The 25,624-nt window shown below is 41.6% G+C and overlaps 1 protein-coding gene and 1 pseudogene across 1 annotated transcript in view; both read right to left on the bottom strand.

Annotated features, from left to right (window-relative positions):
• Positions 1-3,230: 3,230 nt before the first annotated feature.
• On the bottom strand, positions 3,231-25,205 carry LOC140500323 (uncharacterized; annotated as a pseudogene).
• Positions 16,145-25,624, bottom strand: part of LOC140500325 (uncharacterized) — a 49,867-nt gene continuing 40,387 nt past the window's right edge. The window contains exon 6 of the mRNA XM_072602796.1: positions 16,145-17,914. Coding sequence (XP_072458897.1) covers positions 17,173-17,914 — 742 coding nt within the window. The 3' untranslated portion in view covers positions 16,145-17,172. The remainder of the gene's footprint in view (positions 17,915-25,624) is intronic.

Here is a 25,624-nt window from a genome sequence, read left to right as displayed (position 1 = left end):
TATCTCCTAATACAGAGAGGCAAGGCCATTTTATACATGACTAAAAATAGTTTGTGGAAATCTGTTGAGCAGGGATTAAACCATACATTTGGCTCTACCCCTGAGAATCTTTGGACTATGCTGCTTTTCCCTTGGGAAAAGGAGAGCCAGAATGCACGTGTATGTAACCCAGAGTGTGGAGAAAAATTGGATGATTGAATACCACTCAGCTCTTTCTCTGATGAACTAGCCTATTTTACACATCTCTTCTCCCTGGGCAGCATCACTGCCTGCCTATGTAAAAGACAGAAATTCTTCCAATCTATCTGAGACCAGACTGGGATCAAGGTTAAACCTCAATGAAGGAAACTTTGAAATAACTTCTGGTAGGAATCCTTCCTGAGATATACCAAATACACTGACTATTCTAATGCTCCAGGCATATTTTCCTGTCTTTTAGATTTTATTAAAATTCTCTGTGTTAGGAAGGTTTTATGCTTGTTTGTATAAGTGAGCAACTTTTTTAAAGAACCAATACAGCTTACTTGGAAAGAGTAGAAGTGGTGCAGCTGTTTTTCATCAATCTAGGGAAAGAATGTCATAGTTTATGTAGACTTGGCCTCTTCTCTCAAAGGGAAGACAGGTAGATAGATGCAACTGAAATGGATGCAGAATCAATGAACACGGGTTCTGGTTATTTGCCACTGTTGTATTCTTAAAGTGCCTAAGTTTGCTTATGTTAGGTTGGTGCTTTTGAAAGAAGCCTCCAGCCCCCTTTGCCTTTCTTAATAAAAAACAGTACTATCCCTAATTACTGCTAGTTATCATACTATCCTGTAATTCTGGATGCGGCTGGTTTTTCTGAAACTCTTCCAGAGCTATACTGCCTCACAGGAAGCAGATCCAAATGCCAAGCAAGTAGATGGCTAGTAAAGCAGATTAGCACATATATTCTTACATTTTTAGTACCACACTCACTGTGGGGGAATCTTAAAAAACAAAACAAAACAAAACAAAAAAAAAGACTTGTACTATATTGCAGACAATCACAGGATTTCAGAACTGAAAGGGACCTCAGTAGCCAATCTATATGAAAGGAATCTCAACTACAACACAGCTAACAAGTGGTAGTCCAGTCCCTCCAAGGAAGGGACATATACCTCATAAGGCAGCCCATTCCACTTGGAGCTAGCTCTAATTGTTAGGTAGTTTTCATTATATCAAGTCTGAATTTTCCTATCTGCAACTTCTATTCATTGCTCTTAATACTGCAAAGATTCAAGGGGTGTAAGATTATGTTTAAACTCAGGGTGAGAACCTTCAACATCTCCCTCCCCTTCTACTTATACAGCCAACACCCTAATTCAGGCCTTCATCACCTGTCACCTGAACTATTGCAACAACCTCCTAATTGATCCTCCTGCCTCAAGTCTCTCCCATCTCCAGTCTATCCTCCCTACAGCTGCCAGAGATTTTCCACATATGGCCATCCCTACCTCCTCCACAACAAACACACACACACTATTTAATTTCTCTAATGGCTCTCTATTGCACCTAGGCTAAAATATAGGCTCCTCTAAATAGCTTTTAAAATCCTCTATAACCTGGTGCTGATCTACCTTTCCAACATTATTCGACCTTATTTCTTCCCCCAATCATTACAGTTCAGTCAGACTAACTTCCATGCTGTTCTTCACACAAGACTCTTCACTCATGACTTCAGCACCCCAACTCCCATTTCTGTGTGTTCTCAGATTGTCCCTCAGTATCTGGAATGCACTTTCAATTTGCTGCCACATACTAGAATCCTTTGTTTCCCTCAAAACTCTGCTCAAGCAACACCTTCCACATGAAGTTTTGCATGATTCTCTCCCAGCTGCTAATGCCCTCTGATTCAAGAAGTTATTTCTTGTTTATTTTGTACATACTCTTTATGTACCTGTTACCCTGATTGCATGTGACCTCCCTGAAGGGAGGGCTATTTCATTTTAGTATCCTTGGTGCCTAGCCCATAAAAGGTACTTAATAAATGCTTACTAATTGGGATTTAGAACGGAATTGACTTACGAAGATATTTAATACTTACTAAGATATTGATACTGGTCAATGTCATTGCTTGAGCCACTGTCCTAGGTTCTGAAATACCTGCCATTTATATATCACTTTAAGGTTTGCAAAGTGCTCCAATATGTTATTATATAAGAACCTCACAACAACCCTATGATTGTTAATAATCTGGCACTATTAATTATTGCTAATAACTGGCATTATCATCATTTTACAGATGAAACTAAGGTTCAAAGAAGTTAACTAACTTGTATGTGATCATCCAGCTAGTGTCAGTGGTAGGATTTGAACCCACATCTTCACGACTATAATTCCTGCACTTTGTTCACTATGTTAGGACTGAAGAAGAGAAAATATCTCAGCTGGTTGGTGGGGTTTTTCATGGAAGAAAATGGAGTCTGCGAACTATGGGCAAAAAATTATTTCCAATAAAATTCTGATTCCTTATACAACTCTGTGAACTTTTTTTTTAAACATTTTGTGGATATTTTTTGTATATAATTTCTATTCCCCATGATATTTATGTGAATTTAATTAAAGCATTCTGTTTTTTGGGAGGGGAGCTTTTAGCTTTAGTCAGAGTTATTCACTGAAAGAAGACATGGAAAGTCACACATTAGCATTAAATAACATGAGAAACTGACCAGATAATAAAAACAAGAGTTTGGATTAAAATCTTATCCATAGGGCATGACAAAGCAAATTGGCCTGGCAAAGGCAAAACTTCAAGGGGGTGAAAAAAGAAAAAGTTCATTAAGGACCTAAATGGTAGGCTAGAGAGATGTTGTTTCAATAAACTCTCTTTTCATGATCTTAAAATCTAAACTGAAGGTGACAAGGTGTAACATAAGAAACAGTGGCCTTATTTTGGAATCATGAAGAACTTCAAGTCCCTCCTCTGGCACACTGTGATCTGCAGGACACAACTTCTGAATATAAAGATAACTCTCTGTAGTCAAAAATTCTCTTATAGACTGTAGCTTGCAGAGCAAATGCTGGTCTGCACTGATGAAAGGAGTTTCCCTGTTAATTGTTCCCCATACCAATAAAATCATAGTTCCAGTCCACAATTAAAAATTTCCAGAGGATGAGGGTTGTGACCTGTACCAAGAGAGAAAAATAACCATATCAATGAGACCAAACTGAAGCATAAGAATAGTCTAAATAGATAAAGGCCCTAAAAGTAAGGAATGTGCAAGTTTTTTAATGGGAAACCAACATATAAGAATACAAGGATCACATTCTGCTGTGTTTCCTAAACCATGAATTAATGAAGTCTTCCCAACATTCCTCAAGTTTTTTCATCATATACTCATTAGGTTGATAAAATTTTTCCCCAAAAATGAAATGGTTGAGAGTTAACATATTCATTAAAATCACAAACTTATCCACTTTCGTTAAATTCATGTCGTTTCTCTACTATGATGTTTTTTGGTATTGACCAAGTCTTGAACTTTGACTGAAGGCTTTCCCACAATCATTACATTTATGAGGTTTTTCTCCTGTATGAATTCTCTGGTGCACAATAAGGCATGAGCTCCACCTGAAGGCTTTCCCATACTTGTTACATTCATGCAATTTCTTTCCAGTGTGAGATGTAAAATGTTTTATAAGATTTGCACTCTCTAAGACAGTCTTCTATTCATTACATTGATAAGATTCTCCCCTGTATGAGTTCAATAAGGTATGAGCTTCTGCTAAAGGTTTTCTCACATTCATTACATTCATAGGGCTTAACTTCAGCATGAATTATCTGATGTTGGAAAGGGGCTGAACTTTGACTAAAGGTTTTTCCACACTCATTGCCTTTATAGGCTCTCTCTCCAGTGTGAATTCTCTGGTGTATTATAAGTTGTGTGTTCATACTAAAAGTTTTTCCACATTTATGATATCCATAGAGTTTCTCTTCAGTATGAATTCTCTGATGATGAATGAGGCTTGATCTCTGAGTGAAGGCTTTCCCACATTTATCACACTCATAAAGTTTCTCTCCAGTATGGATTCTCAGATGTTGAATAAGATGTGAGCTCTGAACAAAACCTTTTCCACACTCATCATACTTCTCCCATGCGTGAGTTATTTGATGAAGAATAAGGTGTGAGCTGCAACTGAAGGCTTTTAAACATTTATTACATTGAAAAGGTTTCTCTCCAATGTGAATTAATTGATGTTGAATAAAACATGAGCTCCACTTGAAAGTTTTCCCACATTCGTTACATTCATGCATTTTTCCTCTGGTATGATTTCTTTGAGGCTTAAAGTGTGGACTAAAAAAAAATCCACAGATTCGTTACACTGCTGTAATTTAACATAAATATGAGTTTTTTGATGTTGTGCAAGGGTTGAGCTATGGTTGAAGATTTTCCCACAATGATGACATTTCCAGAGTCTCTCTCCAATGTGAACTCTCTGATGTCGAATAAGCTGTGAGTTTTGACTAAAGGCTTTTCCACATTCATGACATCCATAAGGTTTCTCTCCTGTATGAATTCTCTGATGGTGAATAAGGCTTGAGCTCTGAATGAAGACGCTTCCACATTCATCACATCCATAGGGTTTCTCTCCAGTGTGAGTTCTTTGGTGTTGAAGAAGCTGTGAACTTAAACAGAAGGATTTTGCATATTCATCACATTTAAATGGTTTCTCTCCAGTATGAAGTCTTTGATGTCAACTGAGTTGTGAGGTCAGAATAAAAGCTTTACCACATTTAACACAACCACAAGTTTTCTTTTCAGTGTGCTTTTCTCGGTCTACCCTAAAGTATGAACTCTGGTTGAAATTTTTCCCACATTCATTACATATGGGAGGATTCTCTCCAATATTAATTATTTGATTAAAAGCAATGATTGAATTGTGTATGTAGCTTTTGCCACAGATTTTACATTTATAGGTCCCCTCTCTTGTAATATTTCTTTGACCAGTATCAAGGTTTGAGATTAGTGAAAAGTTTTCCCCAAATTTACTTAATTCTTGGAAGCATTTTCCTCTAGAAGTTTCCTTAAGAGTCACCATGACTTCATATGACTGAAAGTCATATCTTATCTCTCGGATAAGGAACTGTCTCAGAATTTTTTCTGTGGTATTTCCTTGATGACTTTCTAATCTCTTAGGTTCACATGCCTTTCCAATACTAGGTTCAGGAGGAATAGCTCTTAAGCATATTTCTAATATTCCATGTGGCTCCACTTCTAAAATTCCTTCTTTTTCATTTGATTGTTCATTTTTAGTCCAGATCTCAGAATCTGAAACAATAAATAGAACATACAAATGTTATTTGTTACTTCTGTTGGAAGAAAAAAAAGGAACTATGCTAAGTCACAAAAGAATTATCAATAAAATTGATGTGTATGAGGTAGAGGTAGTTTTAACAGTTACAGAACAAGCTTCTGATACTAGGAGAGAAGAGAAAGCAAAAAGAGTAGGTAAGTAGGAGATAACATACTAGGAGGGGTGTCCCACAAAAAAAGCCAGCTGAGAAAAGTGAAAAGTCTGATCAGGGCAAAGATGGTAGGGAAAAGCAAAATTTCATTGGAAATGACTTACATGGCCCAAATCAGATTTACTCATGGGTACTCTTCTCTCTTTATTCCCTCTCTAAGTGTTCTCACTACTTCCCAAGGGTTCATTTATTATCTCCATGCAGAAAACTTCTATGCCTATATGTCTGCCCTAATCGCCTTCCTGAGCTCCTGTCTCCCATCACATGTTAGATATCTCCAACTATATTATTTAGGGGCATTTTAAACTCAACATATCCAGAATGAAATTTATTATCTTTCCCCATTAAACTCACTTATTCTTCAAACTTTCCTGCTTTTGTTTAGAGTACTACCATCCTTCAAGTTACCCAATTTCACAGCCTCAGCATGAAGATTACATCCTTCCTCTGCTAAGAAATCTTTAATAGCTCCCTATTACCTACCTAGTAAAATTCAACCTCCTTTGCCCAGAATTCAAGTCCCTCAGAAGTCAAATCCCTGACTCTTGCCTTTCCCTCATGTTTCACATTCAAATGGCTACAAGTGTTATCAATTCTACTACCACAACACCTCTCAAATCCAGCCCCTTCTCTTCACTCACAGGGCCACTATCCTAGGTCCCAACCTTCTTATATTTTGTCCAGACTATTACAAAAGCCCCTAGTTGGACTCTCAGCTTCCAGTTTCTCCCCTCTCTAATACATATTTGATAAAAGCTGTCAAAATAATATTCCTAAAGCACACTATCTATGTCAACACCCTGTTGAATATTTAGTAGCTCCCTATCACCTCTAAAATTAAAGAAAAATTTCTCTAGCATTTAAAACCCTTCACAATTCATATACAGCCCACCTTTTTAGGTTTATTTCACATTCTTCTTCTTTTTCATGTATTATATGTTCCAGGAAAAGTGGTCTACAACCTGGTTCCCTGAACTCATTCAATTTCCTCCCTCTACACTTCTGCACGTTGTCCTGCATGCCAAGGATGCACTCACCTCTCTTTTCTACCTCTCAGAATTTTAGGTTCCTCCAAGGCTCAAGTTATAATACCACTTACTTTAGGGAATAATTCCTGATTTCCCTACTTGATAGCATTGTCTTCTTCTTTGGATAATCACTTGATAGCGCTCCCTTCTTCCTTACGTTAACATGCTGTTTCACTCTAATAAATGTAATCCCCTTGAAGGCAAGGGTTTTTTTTCTCTGTTCCCCAATGCTTAATCCAATGTCATGGATATAATGGGTGCTTAATGTCTGGTGCTTTGGGGCAGCAGTTACATGTTGTTTCAGGAGTCGGTGACATTTGAAGATGTGGTTGTGTACTTTACCAGGAATGAATGGAAGCATCTGAATTCCTATCAGAGAGGAATCTAAAGGGATGCAGTGCTGGAGAATAATGGAAGCATGGTCACTGGATAAGGGCCATTTCCCTAATGACTTTAAATCTGCTCCCCTAGGTCCTTGCAATCAGATTTGTCCCCATCTGACATTGCTCTCTCAAAGGACACCAATAAACTCGCATACATCACATCTAGTGGTTATTTAGTTATTCTCATCTATGATTTCTTTATAACATATAACACTGCTGACCACTACATCTTGAATATTCTCTCCTCCTTTGGCTTTTGAGACACCACTTTCCTGGTTCTTCTACCTTTCTACATGGTCCTTCTTTGTCTCCTTCACTGAATCTTCCTTCTCTTACTGGCCCCTTAAGGTTAATGTCCCAACATTCTGTCCTCAGACTTCTTCTTCCTCTCTTTCTCTGTCTCTCTCTCTCTCTCCAACTTCCTCCCCGCCCCCCCCCCCCAAAGCCCTTACTTTCTTCCTTCAAAATTAAGTTCAATTCTATGGCTTCAATCACTAACTCAATGCCATTAACTTTCAAATCTTTATCTCCAAGAATGACTTTGCTTTTAAACCGCACACACACACACACACACATACATGCATATGTATATATGTGTACATACACATATATACACATACATCTCTCTCTCTCAACCCTCATGCCCACAAGACATTCCAGAATACCTGGAAATTCTGTTGGCACCTTGAATTCAATGTGACCAAAAACTAAAATACATTATTTTCTCCCTTAACCTACTTTCTGATTTCACCTGGTATCTGTGTCACCAAGTTAAAAATCCTTTGTCTGGTACTCAATACCCTCTTAAATATGGCACCTCCCCACCCCACCAGGCTGTATCAGTAAGCACCCCAACATACACAGGGGGACCTGCTATTACAGGTTCTTAGATCTGCATTTATAAAAGGAAATGCAACTTGTGAGGGGTCAACAATCACTTTTCAACATACAGGGACCAACAGGCAAGCTTCCAATTGTCTGACCATTATGTACATAATGATAATATTTAATATAAATTTTAGACTTTAATAAGGTTCAAAGTTTGAATTAAGAAGAGCCTGAACCTAATAGTCCCCTTTGTTTAACTTAGAGGATGCCTTTTGATGTCAAGCAAATGGGACTTCCTTACCAGACCCTTCTTCTAGTATCCTAGTGATAAGAGAAAAACACAGATACCTTGGGTTGTAACTTCAGCTTTGTCAACTCTGTTAAGATAAACAACTTCAAAGGCATGCTAGGGAAAGAAGATGCCCAGAGCTTGGGATCATAAAACCCAACTGATGCTACTTTGTTTTCAGTGTGTTTATCTAAGAGAACTCCTTTCTCACAGCAAAATGTATATAAGCCAGAAGATTTCTGTACTGGGTAGCCAGAACATTTCTGGCTCCATAATGCATTATGTTACCGTTGTCTTTAATAGGGAATTGATTAATTAATTAATTAAATCATAAAATGTATGCATTTAGCTTGTTGCCTTTTCTTAACAAGTTTTCAGGTCAACAATACATACATAATTACCAGACAGGGAAGCACCAACATCTGGGTTTTCAAAGCCAGGAGCTGCTTAGTGGTTTCCTAGAGTCTCATCTGGCACACAAATCTTCTTCCAGAACTAAGCCCCAAAGCAAAACCTCCCCTCAGAGTATATACACTCTTTCAGAGTCAGAGGGCATGACCCCTCATGACCCAGTCCCTCATTAGCAATCAGGAAAAGGTGTGGGCTTTTGTAGCAAACAAGCGTCCTCTAATCAAGCTTCTCTCAATAACCCTACCTGAAGCTTCCCTCAAACATTCTAAATTCATAGTAGGCTACTTACTGTCTCCCACAGAGATCCCACACTTTCTCACCTTCTATTCATGTCATTGTCTGTTCCAGGAATGCTCTAGCCCTCCCTCATTGGTTATCTTTTATCTTGTTTATCTTTTAAAGAGCAACATAATACTTTGTGGCACCTAATAGGCTGAGGTATTATTTTGTATTATTGTTAAATCTAGGTTTTTGTAAATGGTCTATAAATGCTGAGTATAGGTAGGTATCATGTCTTGTCTAAATTTTTCTAAGCCCCCAATAGCTAACACAGTGCTCTACATAAAGGGATGAATAAATACGTTTAATTGCATGAATTCTTGTAACTGCTATACTCAATGAAAAAGTCTTGTCAGCTTCACCAGTGTTACTCCTTGAAATCCAAAGGTTTACTTGGCAAGACCAATCCAGATTAAGGGAAGACCAGGCCACACCCAGCAGCAGAGACAGGATCTCTTGGAAGGACAGTTCACCAGAGACTTGGATAGCTTCATTTTTGGCACAGCTGCCATCTCCTGATTTCCTGGGCTCCCTTAGAAAAAGATTAGGTACCTTTCAGGGATGAGAAAAGACAAAAGATCCATAAATGAGACCTGCCCTTGCCTGAAGTTCCCCCTTTACTTCTCATGAGCCTCTCTATTGCACAGAATACTTAAAGGCCCCATAGCATAGCATCTTCTTCATATGCTACACCAATCATGACTTGACAAGTCATATCATTGTTTCTCTGATGTCATGGTCTTCTTTGAAAACGAAGGACGAACACAACCTGAGTAGACTGAGCTGCCTGAGTGGGGGCCCAGCTAGCTGGGTAACCCAGCTCATCCTCTCTCTTCTGTCACTCTCTCACCTTTCTTTGGGGCTTTGGGGTTTACTGGCTAAATGTCTTTCCTTCCTTCCTTCCTTCCTTCCCTCCGGCCTTCCTTCTTTCTTGTTCCCAAAACCTTAATCCCAGTGTACTCTGAAGCGCATAGGCTGGACAACAATAGGTCCCTGCCCAAGCTCCACTTATTGGCTGTCTTACAGTGATTATCAATAGTAACAGTTTCTCTTTCCCTCCCAGCATGATAAAGTTAATTTTTTCTTTGGCTTATTAAAAGGGCCATTCCCTGATTACTTCTAAAACAGGCCTATTCACTAAAAGATAGAGAGAAGCACACACTACCCCATTAAATCAGCTCTGCCTCATCCCCAGGAGCACCCTTCCCTGCAGAGCATGCTCCTTGCTCCCTATGATCCTTACATCCTGGTAGGAGGTCCTTAGTCTTGACAAGACCTGTTCAGGCTCATCACAGCCTTCTTAATACCTCCTTTCCCTATTTAATTTGCAGGCAGAGACATTCTCTGAGACTTCTGCACTTAACCAGGTCACAGACCATTCCATGACATATTTGTGAGGAAGTGACAGCTAAATCTCCCTAAGTAAAGCTAAAGAGGGCCTCACCAGCTCCGGAGGACCGGAGACATACCCCTCCAGGCTCAGCTCCTAAGGGAGGGAAATGACTTGCCCAACGCCCCATTCCCAATTTGTGCCGGGAAGGCACTGGAACTCGGGTCTCTTGGGTCCTGGCTCTTCCTACTCCCCTAGGGCTCCCCTCGTGACCTTGCTTGGTCATCCCAGCACCCTCCCCCTCCATGCAGTACACCTCTCCTAGCGTTTCCCCGAGGAGGGTGATGGAGGGAGATGGGTTCACCTGCACTTTGCTTGCATACTTTTGATAATGGGCCACTCACTCCCCAACGGGCTCAGACTGAGAGTCTCCCACATTCAGACTTCTCTGATGGAAACTCTGCAGAAAGGTCAGGTCGGTGGGGAGCGGCAGAAAATAAAAGGGATGGGGGGCCTGGGCAAGGCCCTTCCTTCCTCCCCCTCAGCCTCAGTTTCTCTATTCACACAGTGGAGCCTCTCACGTCCCTCCTGGGCAGCTTCCCTGCCCTGGACTCAGCCTGTGCTCCCCAGTAACCCTCGGGTCGGGGCGAACCCTCAAGGCCGCGAATGAGGTCCCGGGGGCCAAGGCGGGCTAGATCACCCAAGGTCCAGGCACCGCCCCCACCTGGCAGCTCCAGGCTGCTCAGAGGACTTGCCGCGGGTCTCTACCGTAGCCGGGCTGGCACTGACAGGAGGCGGAGCCTGCGGAAGGGAGGGGGAAGAGTACTGAGGTAGGAGCCCCACCTCCAGGGGCGAGGCCCAAATGGCTACCTAATCCCACCCAGGTCTGCCTGACTCAAACACATCCCCAGCCCTCTGCCCATGCTACTTGGAATACAAAGAAGAAAAATGACAGTCCCTCCCTTTGTGGTACCTCAGTTTATTCCTTGTAAAATGGATATGATATCAGCCTCCTCCTCATAGGGCTGTGGTGAGAATCAGGTGAGATATTTGTAAAGCTCTCAGCGCACTGCTTTGCACTTCATAAATGCGGCTACTGCAGATGATGATGATGGATGATGATGATACAGAGGAGAGCTGTGATAAAAAAGATCCAGACTAAAAAAAGTCTGATGAAGGTGGGAGCACTTTCAGCTGAGCCGATCAACTTAAATCCTGGTCTTCTGACTTCACAACTAATATTCTATTGACTAATTGACTTTAATTGAATATTGACTAGTATTCTATCACACAGCTGCCTAAAGTTGTCCAAGAGTCATAGGCTGCGCTGGAAGGCATGGACTTCCCTGTCATTGAGGTCCCCAGCCACAGGGTAGATGACCTCTTTTGTCAGGGAAGTTGTAGAAGAGACTCTTGCTTGGATATAGATGTCCTCTGAGATTCATTCAGATTGGGTGATTCTGTGATCCATTCTTGCTCCCAGGGCTTCCTCCTCTACTTCAACAACTAAGCTTCCAAGATCTCTAACCCCTGGCTCAGGACTCAACCATCCATTCAACTAAGAAATAATGTCTAAGTGAACAGTATCTCCTCACTGGAGGATTGGCCACCAAGTAATTAACTTTTTGGCCACAGCAACTCCAAAAGACCATCTTCTGAAGCCTTGTGAGCAGGGGATGCGATCTGTATTGGCAGTAGGAGAAATCACACAGATTAAACCAGGGCTATTCTGAAGAACTGAATCATTTCCTAGAGGAAAAGAGACAAAAATTAAAAGGATAGAGAGGTATGTGATTGAAAGTGCACATAAAAGGGTCTCCCTTTTAACTCCTAATAGTTCTCCTGGGTGCCTTGAAGTCCAGTGCAAGTAACTTCCAGTCCAGAAAATGGTACATCTACGGGTACTAGAAACCAAGTTGCTTGACTCTTTCTGGTGCATCATGGCTGATTCCCCAGACTCCATAAGTGGAACATAGAACACAAGATGTTAGTGCTAGAAAGGACTGAACTAATCACCTCGGCCAACCCCTTCATTTTACAGATGAGGAAACAGAGGTCACAGCTAATAAGTAAAAAAAGCCAGAATTCAAACCCAGCTCTTCAGATTTCAAATCCAGGACTTTTTCCACTATTCTACAGAAAATATACTTATCAAAAACAAAGCAAATTGAATACAAAGATACATTAGAGATAAGATGAAGGCAGAACAATGTAGGAAGAACATTGTACCTGGAGATCATACACTTAAAGACTGAAAGAGACCTTAAGATCATCTAATCCAACCCCTTCAATTTACAGATAAGGAAACTGAGACTCAGAGAAATTAAGTAATTTACCCAAAGTATGATGAATCTGAGTCAAGATCTGAATCCAGATCCTTTGATTCTCTGTTGGGTAGCAGAGTACATGATAAGTTTAAGGGGAAGAGAGTAGGACAGCTTGGCTAAAGTGTATGGGGAAAAAAAAGTAATAATAGCTAGCACTTACATTGCATTTAAGGCTTGCAATTCATTTTGCAAATATTATTTCATTTGATCCTTACAACAACCCTGAGATGTAAGTGCTATTATTATCCCCATCACAGACTGAAACTAATGCAGAGTCTAAGTGACTTGCCCAAAGTCACAAAGCTAGTGTCTGAGGCCAGTTTTGGGCTTGGGTCTATCTGATTCCAGGTCCAGTGCTATCCACCTATGTGCCTCTAATATGCCTCTAATAAGACTGGAAAGGTAGGGTTATGCTCGATTGTGGAAACTTTGAATGCCAGGTAAAGGAATGCAAATTTTATCCTATAGGAAATAGAGAACTTTAAGGTTCTTGAGAAAAGGACCAGCATGACAAAATCTAGCATAAGAAAAAGCATTCTGATAGTATATAAAATCAGGAAGTCTAGTAAGAAGCTATTGTAAGACTCCAGGCTGATGGTAATGATGGCCTGTTTGAGGGTAGTAGCAATGGGAATAGGGAGAAGGGATGAGGCAAGAGGTGTCCTGGGTTGGCATCAACAGGCCTCAGTAATGATAGGATGCTTGTATGATTATCTTCCATTTGTCTACACCATGATCCTTGGACATTTTTAACTATTCTTTCTTTCCCAATTCCCAAATGCAAGTAATCATCAAGTTTGTTGATTCTATATTCTAAATGTCTTTCACTTCTATTTCTTTCCATCAGCTTCAATGGCCATTATTTTATTCAAGATCTTTATCCCTTCCTTATATCGCTACAACATAATAAGCCTTCCCAACTCCAAAAGGACATAGTTCAGCATGACTTTCCAGGATGGAATGGCTAAGATTCTGGTGTCATTTTGCATCATAGACTGGTTCCATCTATAACCTGAGCTATTTGAATCATTTCACAGTTCATTTTCACAACATGCCAACAGAAAAGTTCTTAGCCCCAGTCCCCATTACTTCTGATTCAGGTATATGGGACAAAATCCCTTCCTATAAAAGCTGAGACAATTTTAGTTTTTCACTGTAGAGATGGAAGACAAAACCTTAAAACTACTGCAGTGCAGTAGCTCCCCCCATTCCATAACTTTGTCACAATATCCTGAGCCAAGAATCCATCTCTATGGGGTAACATGTATATGCTGGCTTCCCAAAAACTAAGTAAGCCAGTCTAATAATCACCAGCTTCAGGCTCTGCTCCAAATGAATTAAGCCTGAGAATAATGGGAAATGACTCTGAGGAAGGATTTGGCTGACTAGCTCTCTTAACACCCATAACATTAGCATCTTAACCCTCTGTGTGTTGTTATCCAAAATTTAACCCTGCCTCATGCATTGGTCTAGGTCAAGGTGCTCAGGTGGAGGCAAATGATTACTTGAGCTTTTCCTTACAAACTTCCCTCTTGACTGTAGCTGAGGTTACAGCTACAGATTTCTACTTGGCAACTGTTTCCCTCTCTGTGGTGACCAGTGTCTCTTCTCTCCCCCACCTTCACCTTGGAAAATCTTCATTCCACATTGCCAAATTTGACAGGGACTCTTGGGGGTTCCCTATTCCAGCATTTTTCTTTCAGTTGCTAAAAAATATCTCTTGGTTGGTCTTTGGGAATACACTATATCTTGCACATGTTGCCAGAATCATTTTACTAATTCATCACCCTAGCACTTCCCTTTCCCTCCTGCCCAAAATAAAACAAAAAACCTTTAATGGCTCCTAATTACTTGTACCTTTATAATAGTAGCTCACATGCACAAAGTACTTCAAGGTTTACAAGGTACGTTCCATACAACAATCCTATGAGGTAAGTAATATATGATTATTTTTCTCATTAACAAATGAGGAAATTGAAGGTCTGAAAGGTTTAGTGTTTTGGCCCATGATCAGACAGCTAGGAGGTGTCAGAGGTAAGATCTGAACTCACATCTTCTGGACTCCAAGCCTAGAATAATATCACCGTATTGTTGTATGTAAGAATACTGAATGTACGTTCAGAGAGAGATGCAATTCTCATGCATTGATTAAACACTTAAAATATGTGCACATCACCAGAAAGCTTTGAGTCAACTACATGGTATCTGATGTTGCTGTTCAGTCATGTGCAAACTCTTCATACTGCCATTTAGGGTTTTCTTGGAAGAGATACTGGAGTGGTTTGTCATTTCCCTCTCTAGTTTTGTTTTTTTTTTAATAGATGAGAAAACTAAGGCAAACCAAATTGGATGATTTCCTGGGGTCACAAACTAGTAAGTGTCTGAAGCCAAATTTGAATTCAGGAAGAGGAATCTTCCTGGTTCCAGGTCAAGCACTTTATTCACTGAGTCACCTAACCCTCTTGGTATCATAGTAGCCATTGAAATGCTGAATTATCTGACAATGTAACGTATATCCATGTATGCTACAGTTTTTTACATGTAATACATGGATTCAACATCCAATTGATTCCCTAAAAGTACTGAAAATGAACACTCATTTTACAAATAGTGTTTTGTCTATAAAAAAATTTTTCTTTAGAAATGTTACCTTCTAAGATTAGTCTGATTATACAAATATAAAAGTAGAACTGAGGTCACAGAAATTTATTTTCCATATTTCTTACCGTGATCAAAACACAAAGAAATGTGCTCCAGATTATTTTTAAATGAAAGACGTCACAATGATTGGCCTAGTTTTACTGTAGCAATAAATTATTTAATAAAATTATCTTTCAAAAGCTGCTCAGTATTTTTAACTACAAAATGTCCTAATTTAATGTATGGCTTTCTATTTAGCTATTTATGCATATTAAAATGGGTATGATAAGTTTTCTAACATTCTAAAAAAAGTACAGAGTTCACAAAGCTACCTAAACTTATTTATGTTTGTGTGGGTACTTTAAAATGCATGTTTTCCCTGAAAAGGAAAAAAAAAAATCAAATAAAAAGAAAAGTACTGCCCCTCCAAAATTCAACTTTGTTGATTTGGCTACAAGAAAAACATAGTATAACCAATATATACTTCCTCTGATATTTTCAAATTATGAATCAAATTAGAAGACTCAAGTTATAGGAGCAAGACTATGAAGGATGATCATATAGACACTGTATTGTCATGTAAATACTTTTCCTGGTGGAATTTTATTGAGAAGCCAAGAAATACACCATGACCTGCTCAATTATCACTTTTTAATCTTTATAGTTATTCCCACCAAAAAGCAACTATCTAAATCACCAAGCCAACCAAAACATCAGTAAGAAAGGAATAAGGGAGTGAGGAAAGGAGGAAGGAAGAAAAAGAAAGGAAGGAAGGAAGGCAGGAAGGAAGGAAGGAAAGAAGGAAGGAAGGAAGAACCTAAATCCTAGAAGAAAGGAGCAATGTTGAAATTATGTGACATATCTGATTCATTTTTTTTCAGGAGGGTTAGTGGACTTCTTAAGATCCGGATTTCTCCTGACTGGAGACCCATTCCAAAGGAAGAGGCCAAAGAATTCCAGATTGATTATAGGAATTTAATCAGTCATTATGACTGCTTACAAACAGGGGCAATCTGGGGCAGCAGTCAGATGATTCCGTGGATCCCTACAAAGAACTCCAAAAATTCCCATGGTAATTATAGAAATCAGACAAAGGGAGAAGGGAGCCATGGGATGCTTCACTGTGGATTGGTGGATATCTTGGATTTTTCTCCTTAATGTTTTGGCTAATATTTTAGTTTATACTTAGTACTGAACCCAGTTCCCAGACATCCAGGCATTTACCCAGCACTGTTAGGTAAATGCCTCGGCACTTAAGGTTTGGTACTGTCATATGCTAGTCATAGTATCTAAGTTATGACTCAGTGTCTGAATTTAACAGATCACCATGTCCAGGTTTCTACCTTTCACAAAGTTTAAGTTTATGGCTTTCACTTCTTACTGTGTGTTATGGCTTTCACCAGTCAGGACCCCACAACTTCTTGTCAATTGCTTTAAAAAAAAAGGCTGGATCAGATCAGAATGAGAATCAAATTGAACAGATATTTATTTAGCACCTTTTATGGAGGCACTGTGGCTGTGCAGGTGATGGATAAGATAGTACCTCTGTCCACAAGTAATGATGTTCATCAAAACATCTCATTTTAAATTCCTTGACATGTGAAAATTCCATCTTTACAAAGGTCATTTTGAGAGTAGCATGGAGTGTTAGAGCTGGAAAGGATTTTAGAGATCATTTCATCTAGTACTCTCATTTTACCTGCGAGGAAACTAGACCATAGAGGATTCAGCAATTTGCCTAAGGTCATAAAATGTGTGGTATAGTCAGGACTAAAACTAGGTCTCTTGACTCCTAAGTCTGTGTTCATTTTAATTCTTCATCTTCAACAAAGTTATCTCCACAATCTAGCAGACAGAAAAGAGTAACTATACTTTATGCATTTAATTTTTAACACATTCCAAACAAATACTGGCTCTCCCCTCAAGGACCTTTTAATATCCACAATATTATTCAGTTTCTCCTCAAATTTATTACCTTCTCTAGAATTTTTATTTTATTTAGAAATTTATTACCTTCTCTGGAAATAAAAACTCTGATACTAAATAAAGGTTTATTGATCTGATGTGAAAAAGTTTCTCACGTTTGTAAGTTCAAAATATTTCTCTATAGGAAATTCTTTATAATGAATAAAGCATGAGCTTCAACTGAAAGCAACACCGTATTGATTCCATTTATATGTTTTTCTCTCTAGCAAAATCTCTATTGTGAATTCTTTGATGTTTATTAAGTTGTGAGCTCTGAATAAAGGCTTTGCCACAGTCCTGACACTTATAGGGTTTCTCACCAGTGTGTGATGTCTGATGTCGAATAAGGTTTGAACTTCGAGTAAAGGCCTTCCCACATACAGCACATTCATAAAGTTTTTCTCCTGTATGGATTCTCTGATGGTGAGTAAGATGTGAGCTCTGACTGAAGCTTTTCCCACATTCATTACATTTATAAGGTTTCTCTCCTATAGCATGAGTTCTCTGATGTTGAATAAGCTGTGAGTTCAGACAGAAGGCTTTTCCACATTCATTACATCTATAGGGTTTCTCTCCAGTATGAATTCTCTGATGTTGAGCAAGATGTGAGCTACAACTAAAACATTTCCCACATTCATTACATTCATAAGGCTTTTCTCCAGTGTGAGTTCTCTGATGAAGAATAAGGTGTGAACTCTGACTGAAAGCTTTACCACATTCATCGCATCTATAGGGTTTCTCTCCAGTACGGATTCTTTGATGCTGAATAAGGTTTGAACTGGAATTGAAACCTTTCCCACATTCATTACACCTATATGGTTTCTCTCCAGTATGAATTCTTTGATGTTGTATAAGTTGTGAGCTGTGAATAAAGCCTTTACCACACTCATTGCATTCATAAGGCTTTTCTCCAGAGTGAGTTCTCTGATGTTGAATAAGATTTGAGTTCCTAGGCTCTTAGCACGTGTGGAGCCAAAGAGAAAAGTAGGGCTCCGCTTCTTTTCTTTCCTCTCTCCCCTCCCCCTCTCTCCCCGCTTGCACTTCTATTTCCATTCCCTTAAGCTTAGCCTTCTTAGGAAATCTCCCCCTCTTCGTCCTAAGAAAGAAGACCCCCTGCACTTGTAACCGAAACCCTGTAATAAAGCTCAACCCCTGTTTGACTCTGGAACGTCCTTTCTCTCATACGTGCATCCGGCGTGGCCAGCCGAAGACCTGGACAGGTAAGGAAGACTCGGGTAGCCCAATACAGGCCTCTAGGCTTGGCAGTTGTCGCCCCAACAGGGATTGGGAGCGTAGATAATCCTGGGTGCTTTTGGGGTACACCCGGAAGGGGCTGTGAAAGAAGCGAGTCCCGAATCCTAGATTCGGAAGGAGAGAAAGGGGAGAGAAGCTTCCCAAACCCCTGGGAAAAGGGCAGGGATGAGGAATCAATTGCCAGTAATAAAGCCAGAGGAACAGGAGGTCTGGGCTGAGAAACTTCACAGGGAATGCAGGGAGGCGGGGGTCACAATAGAGTTAAACGACCTCCGAGAATTTTGTAAGGAAGGGCCGGAGAGGCCAGGGCGGGATTGGAATAAGAGTGGAAGCGGAGAGAGGGGAGGGGAGGACCTTGGCGAGCAGAACCCTGGCGAGCAGAAAGTTAAGGAGTGTAGAGAAAAAATAGGTTCGGAGCTCCATCTAGAGGATGGGAAAGGCGAGGCAGGGGAGAATACGCCGTGCCTTCCCTCCGCGCCTCCTTATAACCTGCTCCATTGGTCAGACAGTTCAGGGCCACAGTCCAGTTTGGAAAAAGGAATAAGAAAGGCTATAGAGAATGGAGAAGATGTAGGGACATTTCCTGTGTTAGAAATAGCGGACCCCAGTGTCCCCGGTGGGGTTCGGAGGAGCCACATACCTATAGAGTGGAAGAAAGTGGCGACTCTTAAAGAGGCTTGTACCAAGCATGGCCCTAATTCACCCTTTGTTATAGCCATGCTTGAAACTCTCAGCGGTCAGTTCATTCTGACTCCTAATGACTGGAAGAGCTTAGCCAGAGCCTGCCTTACCCCTGGGCAGAAAGAAATAAGTACAGGGAGGGGCCAGGATCAGCTTCCCATAGCTATTGCCCTTCCCTTAAGGCACTGGAAGCTTAAAGAAAGCCAGAGACCAGTGTGGGGAATAGGAGGGTGCCAAAATACCTTAGAGACAATGCACCCAGTAAAGTGGGAGGCAGAGGATCGCCAAGGGACCGTATGGCCGTTGGTGATTCCAGGACTTAGTTTTAACATCTGGGGCAGGGACATTATGAGCCGCCTCGGGATGAAGCTATCAAATTTTTAGTAAGGGCCATTGCTGTTGTACTGGAGTCCCCACCCTTGAATTGGAAGTCAGACACCCCGATTTGGGTGGAGCAATGGTCTCTGACTTCAGAAAAACTCCAGGCATTACAAATACTGGTTAAGGAGCAATTAGCACCCTGGAATGCTTCTGTGTTTGTTATAAAGAAAAAATCAGTAAAGTTCAGGTTCCTTACAGATGTTAATCAAGCATTTGTAAGCTCCTGGCAGCTGCTATACCAAAGTAACCAGCCACTATGCATTCTTATCAATTTTACCTTAAAGGCGATCCTCGCTAAACAAAGAAGGGGAAAAGGTCGCCTAACACAATCAGAGCTTGATACAGCTGTGTATACACACAATTTTTTGCATATCTCAAGAAACTCACATACTACTCCAGCTATGAGACATTTTGTGACTTTTCCAAGACAACCCCGCAAGGAAAGTAATACCCAGGCTGGATATAAAGACACATGGGCCATGGTAAAGGATATGGCCTCAGGGAAATGGAAAGGTCCGTATAAGATACTAATATGGGGTCCAGGGTATGTTTGTGTCTCCACAGGAAAAGGTGATGCGTGGATTCCCATTAGAAGGATCCGTAGGTGGGAACCGAGGTCGGAGACGACGGAGACGCAGGAGGCGGAGACCCCGGAGAAGGATCATACACCACCTGAGCCTGCTGCTGACAGCTTTAACCTTGCTGCCCAGAGAGGAAGCAGCCCTCATCACAACCGCAGACACTGCCGCTGACAGTTTCCCATCTAGGCATCCTTTTTTCGCCAGCTGAATGAGGACTTTGATATCACAAACCCAGGACACTTGGGTGGGGAGGAGGTGACCAATTTTCCACCTGTATAGATCCATTTGCAAGATTAAGGGAGTGGTGACGTGTAAGGCGCCTACACCAGCTGCTTCTCTTAAAATATGCTTTGGGATTTTAGTTGATTGCACTTCCCCTGTTGTAACTCAGCCATTTAGTTTCATCTTTGTTTTATTTGATGCCTCCCTTTGTCAGTTGTGCTAGCTGCAGATTTCTGTGTGAATGAAGTCTTGTTGTAAGGTACTCATATGCTAAAGGCCTTCCTTAATCCACTCAGCCTCCAGCCACTGTTTGCTCTAGAGCCAGGTGCGCTCCGCGCATAACAAAGAAGGGGATATGTTGGGACTGGAAGCTCAATTCCGTGTGGACAGTCTCGGGCAGGTAAAAGTGGGACTTCTAAATCTTAGAGTCTCACGAGGCCCTCCATGAACAGCGGGGGTTCGAGAAGGTCAGACCGAGCTAGCTCGGCTAGCTCGGGTATTTCCGCCTCTCCCCCGGAGATACCTGATGGGTGGAGTCTCCCTGCCCTCGAGGTCGTCCCGGATTGGAGCACACCTAGTTACCTAACAGCACGGTATTGAGATGCAAACTGTGTGGCTGAAGATTAAGTAGGATTGAGGAAGCCTAAAAGCTCTTAGCACGTGTGGAGCCAAAGAGAAAAGTAGGGCTCCGCTTCTTTTCTTTCCTCTCTCCCCTCCCCCTCTCTCCCCCGCTTGTACTTCTACTTCCATTCCCTTAAGCTTAGCCTTCTTAGGAAATCTCCCCCTCTTCGTCCTAAGAAAGAAGACCCCCTGCACTTGTAACCGAAACCCTGTAATAAAGCTCAACCCCTGTTAAAAAAAAAAAAAAAAAAGATTTGAGTTCCTACTAAACTCTTTCAAACACTGATTACATTTATAAGGTTTCTCTCCAGTATGAGTTCTCTGATGTCTAATAAGCTGTGAGCTCCGACCAAAGCTTTTCCCACATTTATCACATATATAAGGTTTTTCTCCAGTATGAATTTTCTGGTGCTGAATAAAGTCAGAATTACATTTGAAGCTTTTCTCACAGATATTACATTTAAGGACTCTGCCTCTGGCCTGGTAAGTGGCAAAGGTTGAGTTCAAACCAATGTTTTCCCCAAATTCATTAAATTCATGGCCTTTTTTTCCTTTGAGGATTTTCTTGTGGGTCATGGTTGTGAGGTCTGAAAGTCTCTCTTGAGAAGGAACTTTCTCAAAGACAGAGCTGTGAAGGGTCCCCAACAACTTTTATTTTAAAAACTAGTCCTAAGGAATATCCACTGTCTCTTCTTGTGATTCCTGAATCTTCTAAAATGTCATATTTTCCCATAAGACTGCTTGTTCTTAGTCCTAATCACAGAATCTAAAACAGTAAACAAAAAATGTCACATATTTGCTGTGGTAGGAGAAAGTAAACACAACGATAGGCACAAGATCATTAAAATTAATGTCTATGAGCCTTGTTCATGATTTGAAAATCTGCATTCAAAACCTGGTAAGAAAATGAAAAGGGGGAATAAAGGCTGCGTAAGGAAGTGACTGAAGTAGGCCCACAAAAAGGAGTAAAATGACTATAAAGAGTCAATTGATGTGACTGAGAAGTTTGATTAGAGGAATAAGAAGGGAAGAGACAGGAATAAGCAAAGAACAGAAAGTGGGGAAGGCAGGATAAGAGTTTGATAGAAATGGGTTTTGAGGGATGCGAGGAAGGAACTATTAAGGAGATAGTAATGATAGGGGTTTAATAGGTAGCTAAGAATGATTGAGACTTAGCACTCACTGTAGACTCCCCATGCCCTGCCCCCTGCCAAGAGTAGGGAAAAGAAGTCTAAGTCTTCTTTTCTTGGCTATCTGAAACTAACCTTACTGAATATTTCTGGAAGACTTGAAGAGACTTTTCTACATAAGAGGAGCTCACTGACAGAATAACCCTGTTCTCACAGTGATCCGCCAGATAGCAGCACCTACTCCCCTGACTAGTCTGAGTTTCTCCAGTGGTAGCTTTTCCAAATAGCAACTTATTCACCCTAATTTGGAACTATTTAATAATATTTAATAGAGACAAATGTAAAGTCATGAATTTAGATTAAAAGTCAATTGTGCCAAGATGTTAAGAACAGTTAAGATGAAGTACACCCAAGCTCCATCCCTCCCCAACTTCTTCACTTAGATCTAGAAAATGTGCCAGACAGAGTCCCAATTGGGAAATTAAAAAAAAAAAGCATGGTAAATTTTTCAGCCCAGATAAGCCAAAAGAGATAGAGAGTTCTGTGGACATTAATGTTAGGATCTAGAGAAATTATTAGGGCAATATATTCTAGAACCTCACAGAGAAATCTGATGCTGTGAAAGCTGCAGCAATAGGTACCACTAACCCACAGACCCAGAGCTGACTGAAGAAGGGACTTGCTGTGGCATCAGTCTAGGGTAAAGATGGATCATGGGCCATAGGTTTGTGTGTTGAGCAAGAAGCATTGGACTACACGAAAATAATGATTAAAAAAAAAAAGAGCCCGAGTATATTTGTTTTTCCTTTGTCTGATAGCAGGGTTGCAGCCTTTGTTTTTTTGGATTCACCTGATACACAGTAAATTTTGTTCCAGATACTTATTTTTATTCAACCTTGGATCACTCCCACCATCTGTCAACTTCACTCCTACACAAATGCTTCAAAATGAAGATGGAGAAAGTCACACAACTGTTCTGATTGGGTGTCCACTACAAATTTTTATTACACAACCTCAACTGGACCCTCACTTCTGCTTGGCAATCCTACTAAAATCTCTTGTATCAACTCTTTCCCATTCTCTCACAGCAGCTCTTCCAAACATTTTCATCCCTTCTCATCTCCCTTGGCACCCTCTCCCCTCACTCTTTCAGTTGAGAACTTTGCCTCATATTTTACAGAAAAAAATTGAGGTGCTTCACAGTGAGCTCACTCCTCTCCTTTCTCTCTTATTTCATATTATTCATATACCTTCTGCTACCTTCTCCCCCTGAACCCCATCTCGCATGAGGTGGCTTCATACCTCACCAAAGCTAACCTCTCTAGGTACTTACACAATTCCATTCCTTCCCATCTCCTCCAGCAAAATGCCTTCTCTATCATCCCCATTCGATCACCTCAATGATCCCATAATTGCCAAATTCAATGGCTTTTTTTCTATCCTCATTCTCCTCAACTCTTTAAAATCTTCCTTGATACTCTCTTCTCTAGGTTTTCAGGTCACAGGTCTCTCCTGGTTCTCCTCCTATCTATCTGACTGCTCCTTCTTGGTTTCTTGGCTGTATCCTCAAACAGATGATTCCTTCTAATCCTTGGGTGTCCCACAGGGTTCTGTTCTAGTCCCTCTCCTCTTCTTTCTCTATACTACTTCATTGGTGAGCTCATCAGCAACAATTAATTTAATTACCATCTCATTGTTAGATTTTCAAATCTACTAGTCTCCCCTGACTTCTAATCTTTCATCTTCAACTGCTTTTGATACATCTTGAAATTGATGTCCAGTATATATCTTAAATTGAACAAGTCCAAAATCAAACCTATTATCTTGACCCCAAAACCCTCCTCCCGGTCTACTTTCCCTATTACTCTACAGGCAACAGTATCTTCCCAGTCCCTCAGGCTCACAAATGTTAACCTCCACTCCTCTCTCTCCCATATCTCCCCCCCCCCTCATATCCAATCTGTTGCTGAGGCCAGTCAATCTCACTTTTGTAACATCTCTTAAAGGTGCCTCTTTCTCTCCTCTGACACTACTACCACCATCATGCAGACCTGGTGGGTCTGTCTGCCTAAAGCCTTTCCCCACTCCTGTCCATCCTCCATGCAGCTACCAAAGCAATCTTCCTAAAGCGCAGATCAGACTGTCATTTCCCTACTCAATAAACTCCCAGTGGCTTCCTATTCCTCCAGAGTCATACAGAAAATCCTGTTTGACATTCAAAGTCATTCATATCTCTCCTTCTTCCCCACTCCTACCTATACACAGACCTTTCTAGACTTCTTGAACTTTACTCTCTCCCATGGACTCTTTGATCTAGTGACACTGGCCTCCTTGCTGATCATCAAACAAGATACTCCATTATCCTGGCTATGGACATTTTCTCCTGTCCCCCAAGTCAAAAATGTTCTCCTTCCTCATTTTTACCTCCCGTCTTCCCTGACTTCCTTTAAATTCCAACTAAAACCTCACCTTCTACAGAACGCTTTTCCCAAACCCTCTTAATTCTAGTGCCCTCCCTCTCTAATTATTTCCAATCTATCCTGCATATGGCTTGTTTGTACATATTTATTTGCATGTTTGCTTTGTCTCCTCCAGAGTGTCATTAGTTAGCAGAGGAACCGGAGAGAAAAGAATACACCGTGGGCAAAGACACAAAAACGAAAAACAAACAAAACAAAAGGAGAGAACTGACAAAGAGCCCCAGGCTGGGTGTCCAAAAGAGAAAAGTCATCTACGATTAATGAGAGTAATAAGGAGGGCTCAACGTGGAATACATCTCACCTGAGCCTCATAACTGCCCTGCAGAATGGGCATTCGGAACCCGAGGCTTGAAGATGGTAAGGAGTTAATGGCCCCTAAAGACACGGGGGAGGAGCCACTTCTCGGGGCTCCCGTCTAGGGCTCCCCTCCCCCTCACCCCCCCCTTGAGGACTCCGCTCTCCCAGGGTCTGTCCAGACCTTCCTCCAATCCCGGCTCCCTCCCCTGGAGAAAGTCAGGGCTCCAGGTCGGGGTGGGCTCTGAGGACCCCTTGGTCCCCAGCCCGGCCCTTTCCCCACATTCCACCAGGGCTTCTCGGACCCGGATCCAGGAGGGGCAGGATTCTGCGGCGGGGACCCACTCCTCCAAGCCCCTAGCAGAGCACAACACTGAACTCACCCCCACTCCACGTAGGGCGCTGCATAGGGGGCGGGGCAGACCCCCAAGAAACGCCGGAAGAGAGGAGAAGGGGAGGGACAAAGCAAGTAGGGCCGGAAGGGGGTCCTTCCTCAACACGGGAGCTCACTAGAAGGACCAAGACCTAGCCGCAGACCGGCCCACCACACTGCGCAGGCGCTGCTTTAAGCCAACCAGAAGTCTTCTCTAGCTCTCTGGTCCCTTGCCGGGGCGGGGCCACCACTGAAGCTCCGCCCCTAGGCCCCGCCCCTCTCCCGTCCAGGCTGGAAGGATGCCACCGTGGGGTGTGACAGTGGGCAGGGGGTCAGCTCCAATTTTGCCCTGACATTTAATATCCTCATTTTCCTCGTGTGAATAGTAACAGCGCCTGCCTCCCAGGGCTGGCAGGTAGGTGGCGCAGTGGATGGAGTGCCAGGCCTGCAGCCAGGAGGACCTGAGTTCAAATTCCGCTTCAGATACTTACTAGCTGTGTCACTCTGCGCACGTTACTTACCCTATTGGCCTGTTGCTCAAATGAGCTGGAGAAGGCAATGGCAAACGCTCCAGTGCCCTTGCCAGGCAAACCCCAGAGGAGGACCTGAAGAGCCCCACACGAATGGCTATTGGCTGAAAGA

This window comes from Notamacropus eugenii, chromosome 4 (genome assembly GCF_028372415.1).
Source record: "Notamacropus eugenii isolate mMacEug1 chromosome 4, mMacEug1.pri_v2, whole genome shotgun sequence".
Taxonomy (NCBI): domain Eukaryota; kingdom Metazoa; phylum Chordata; class Mammalia; order Diprotodontia; family Macropodidae; genus Notamacropus; species Notamacropus eugenii.
Note: the sequence above shows the minus strand (reverse complement) of the source record. Positions and strands in the feature narration are given on the sequence as shown.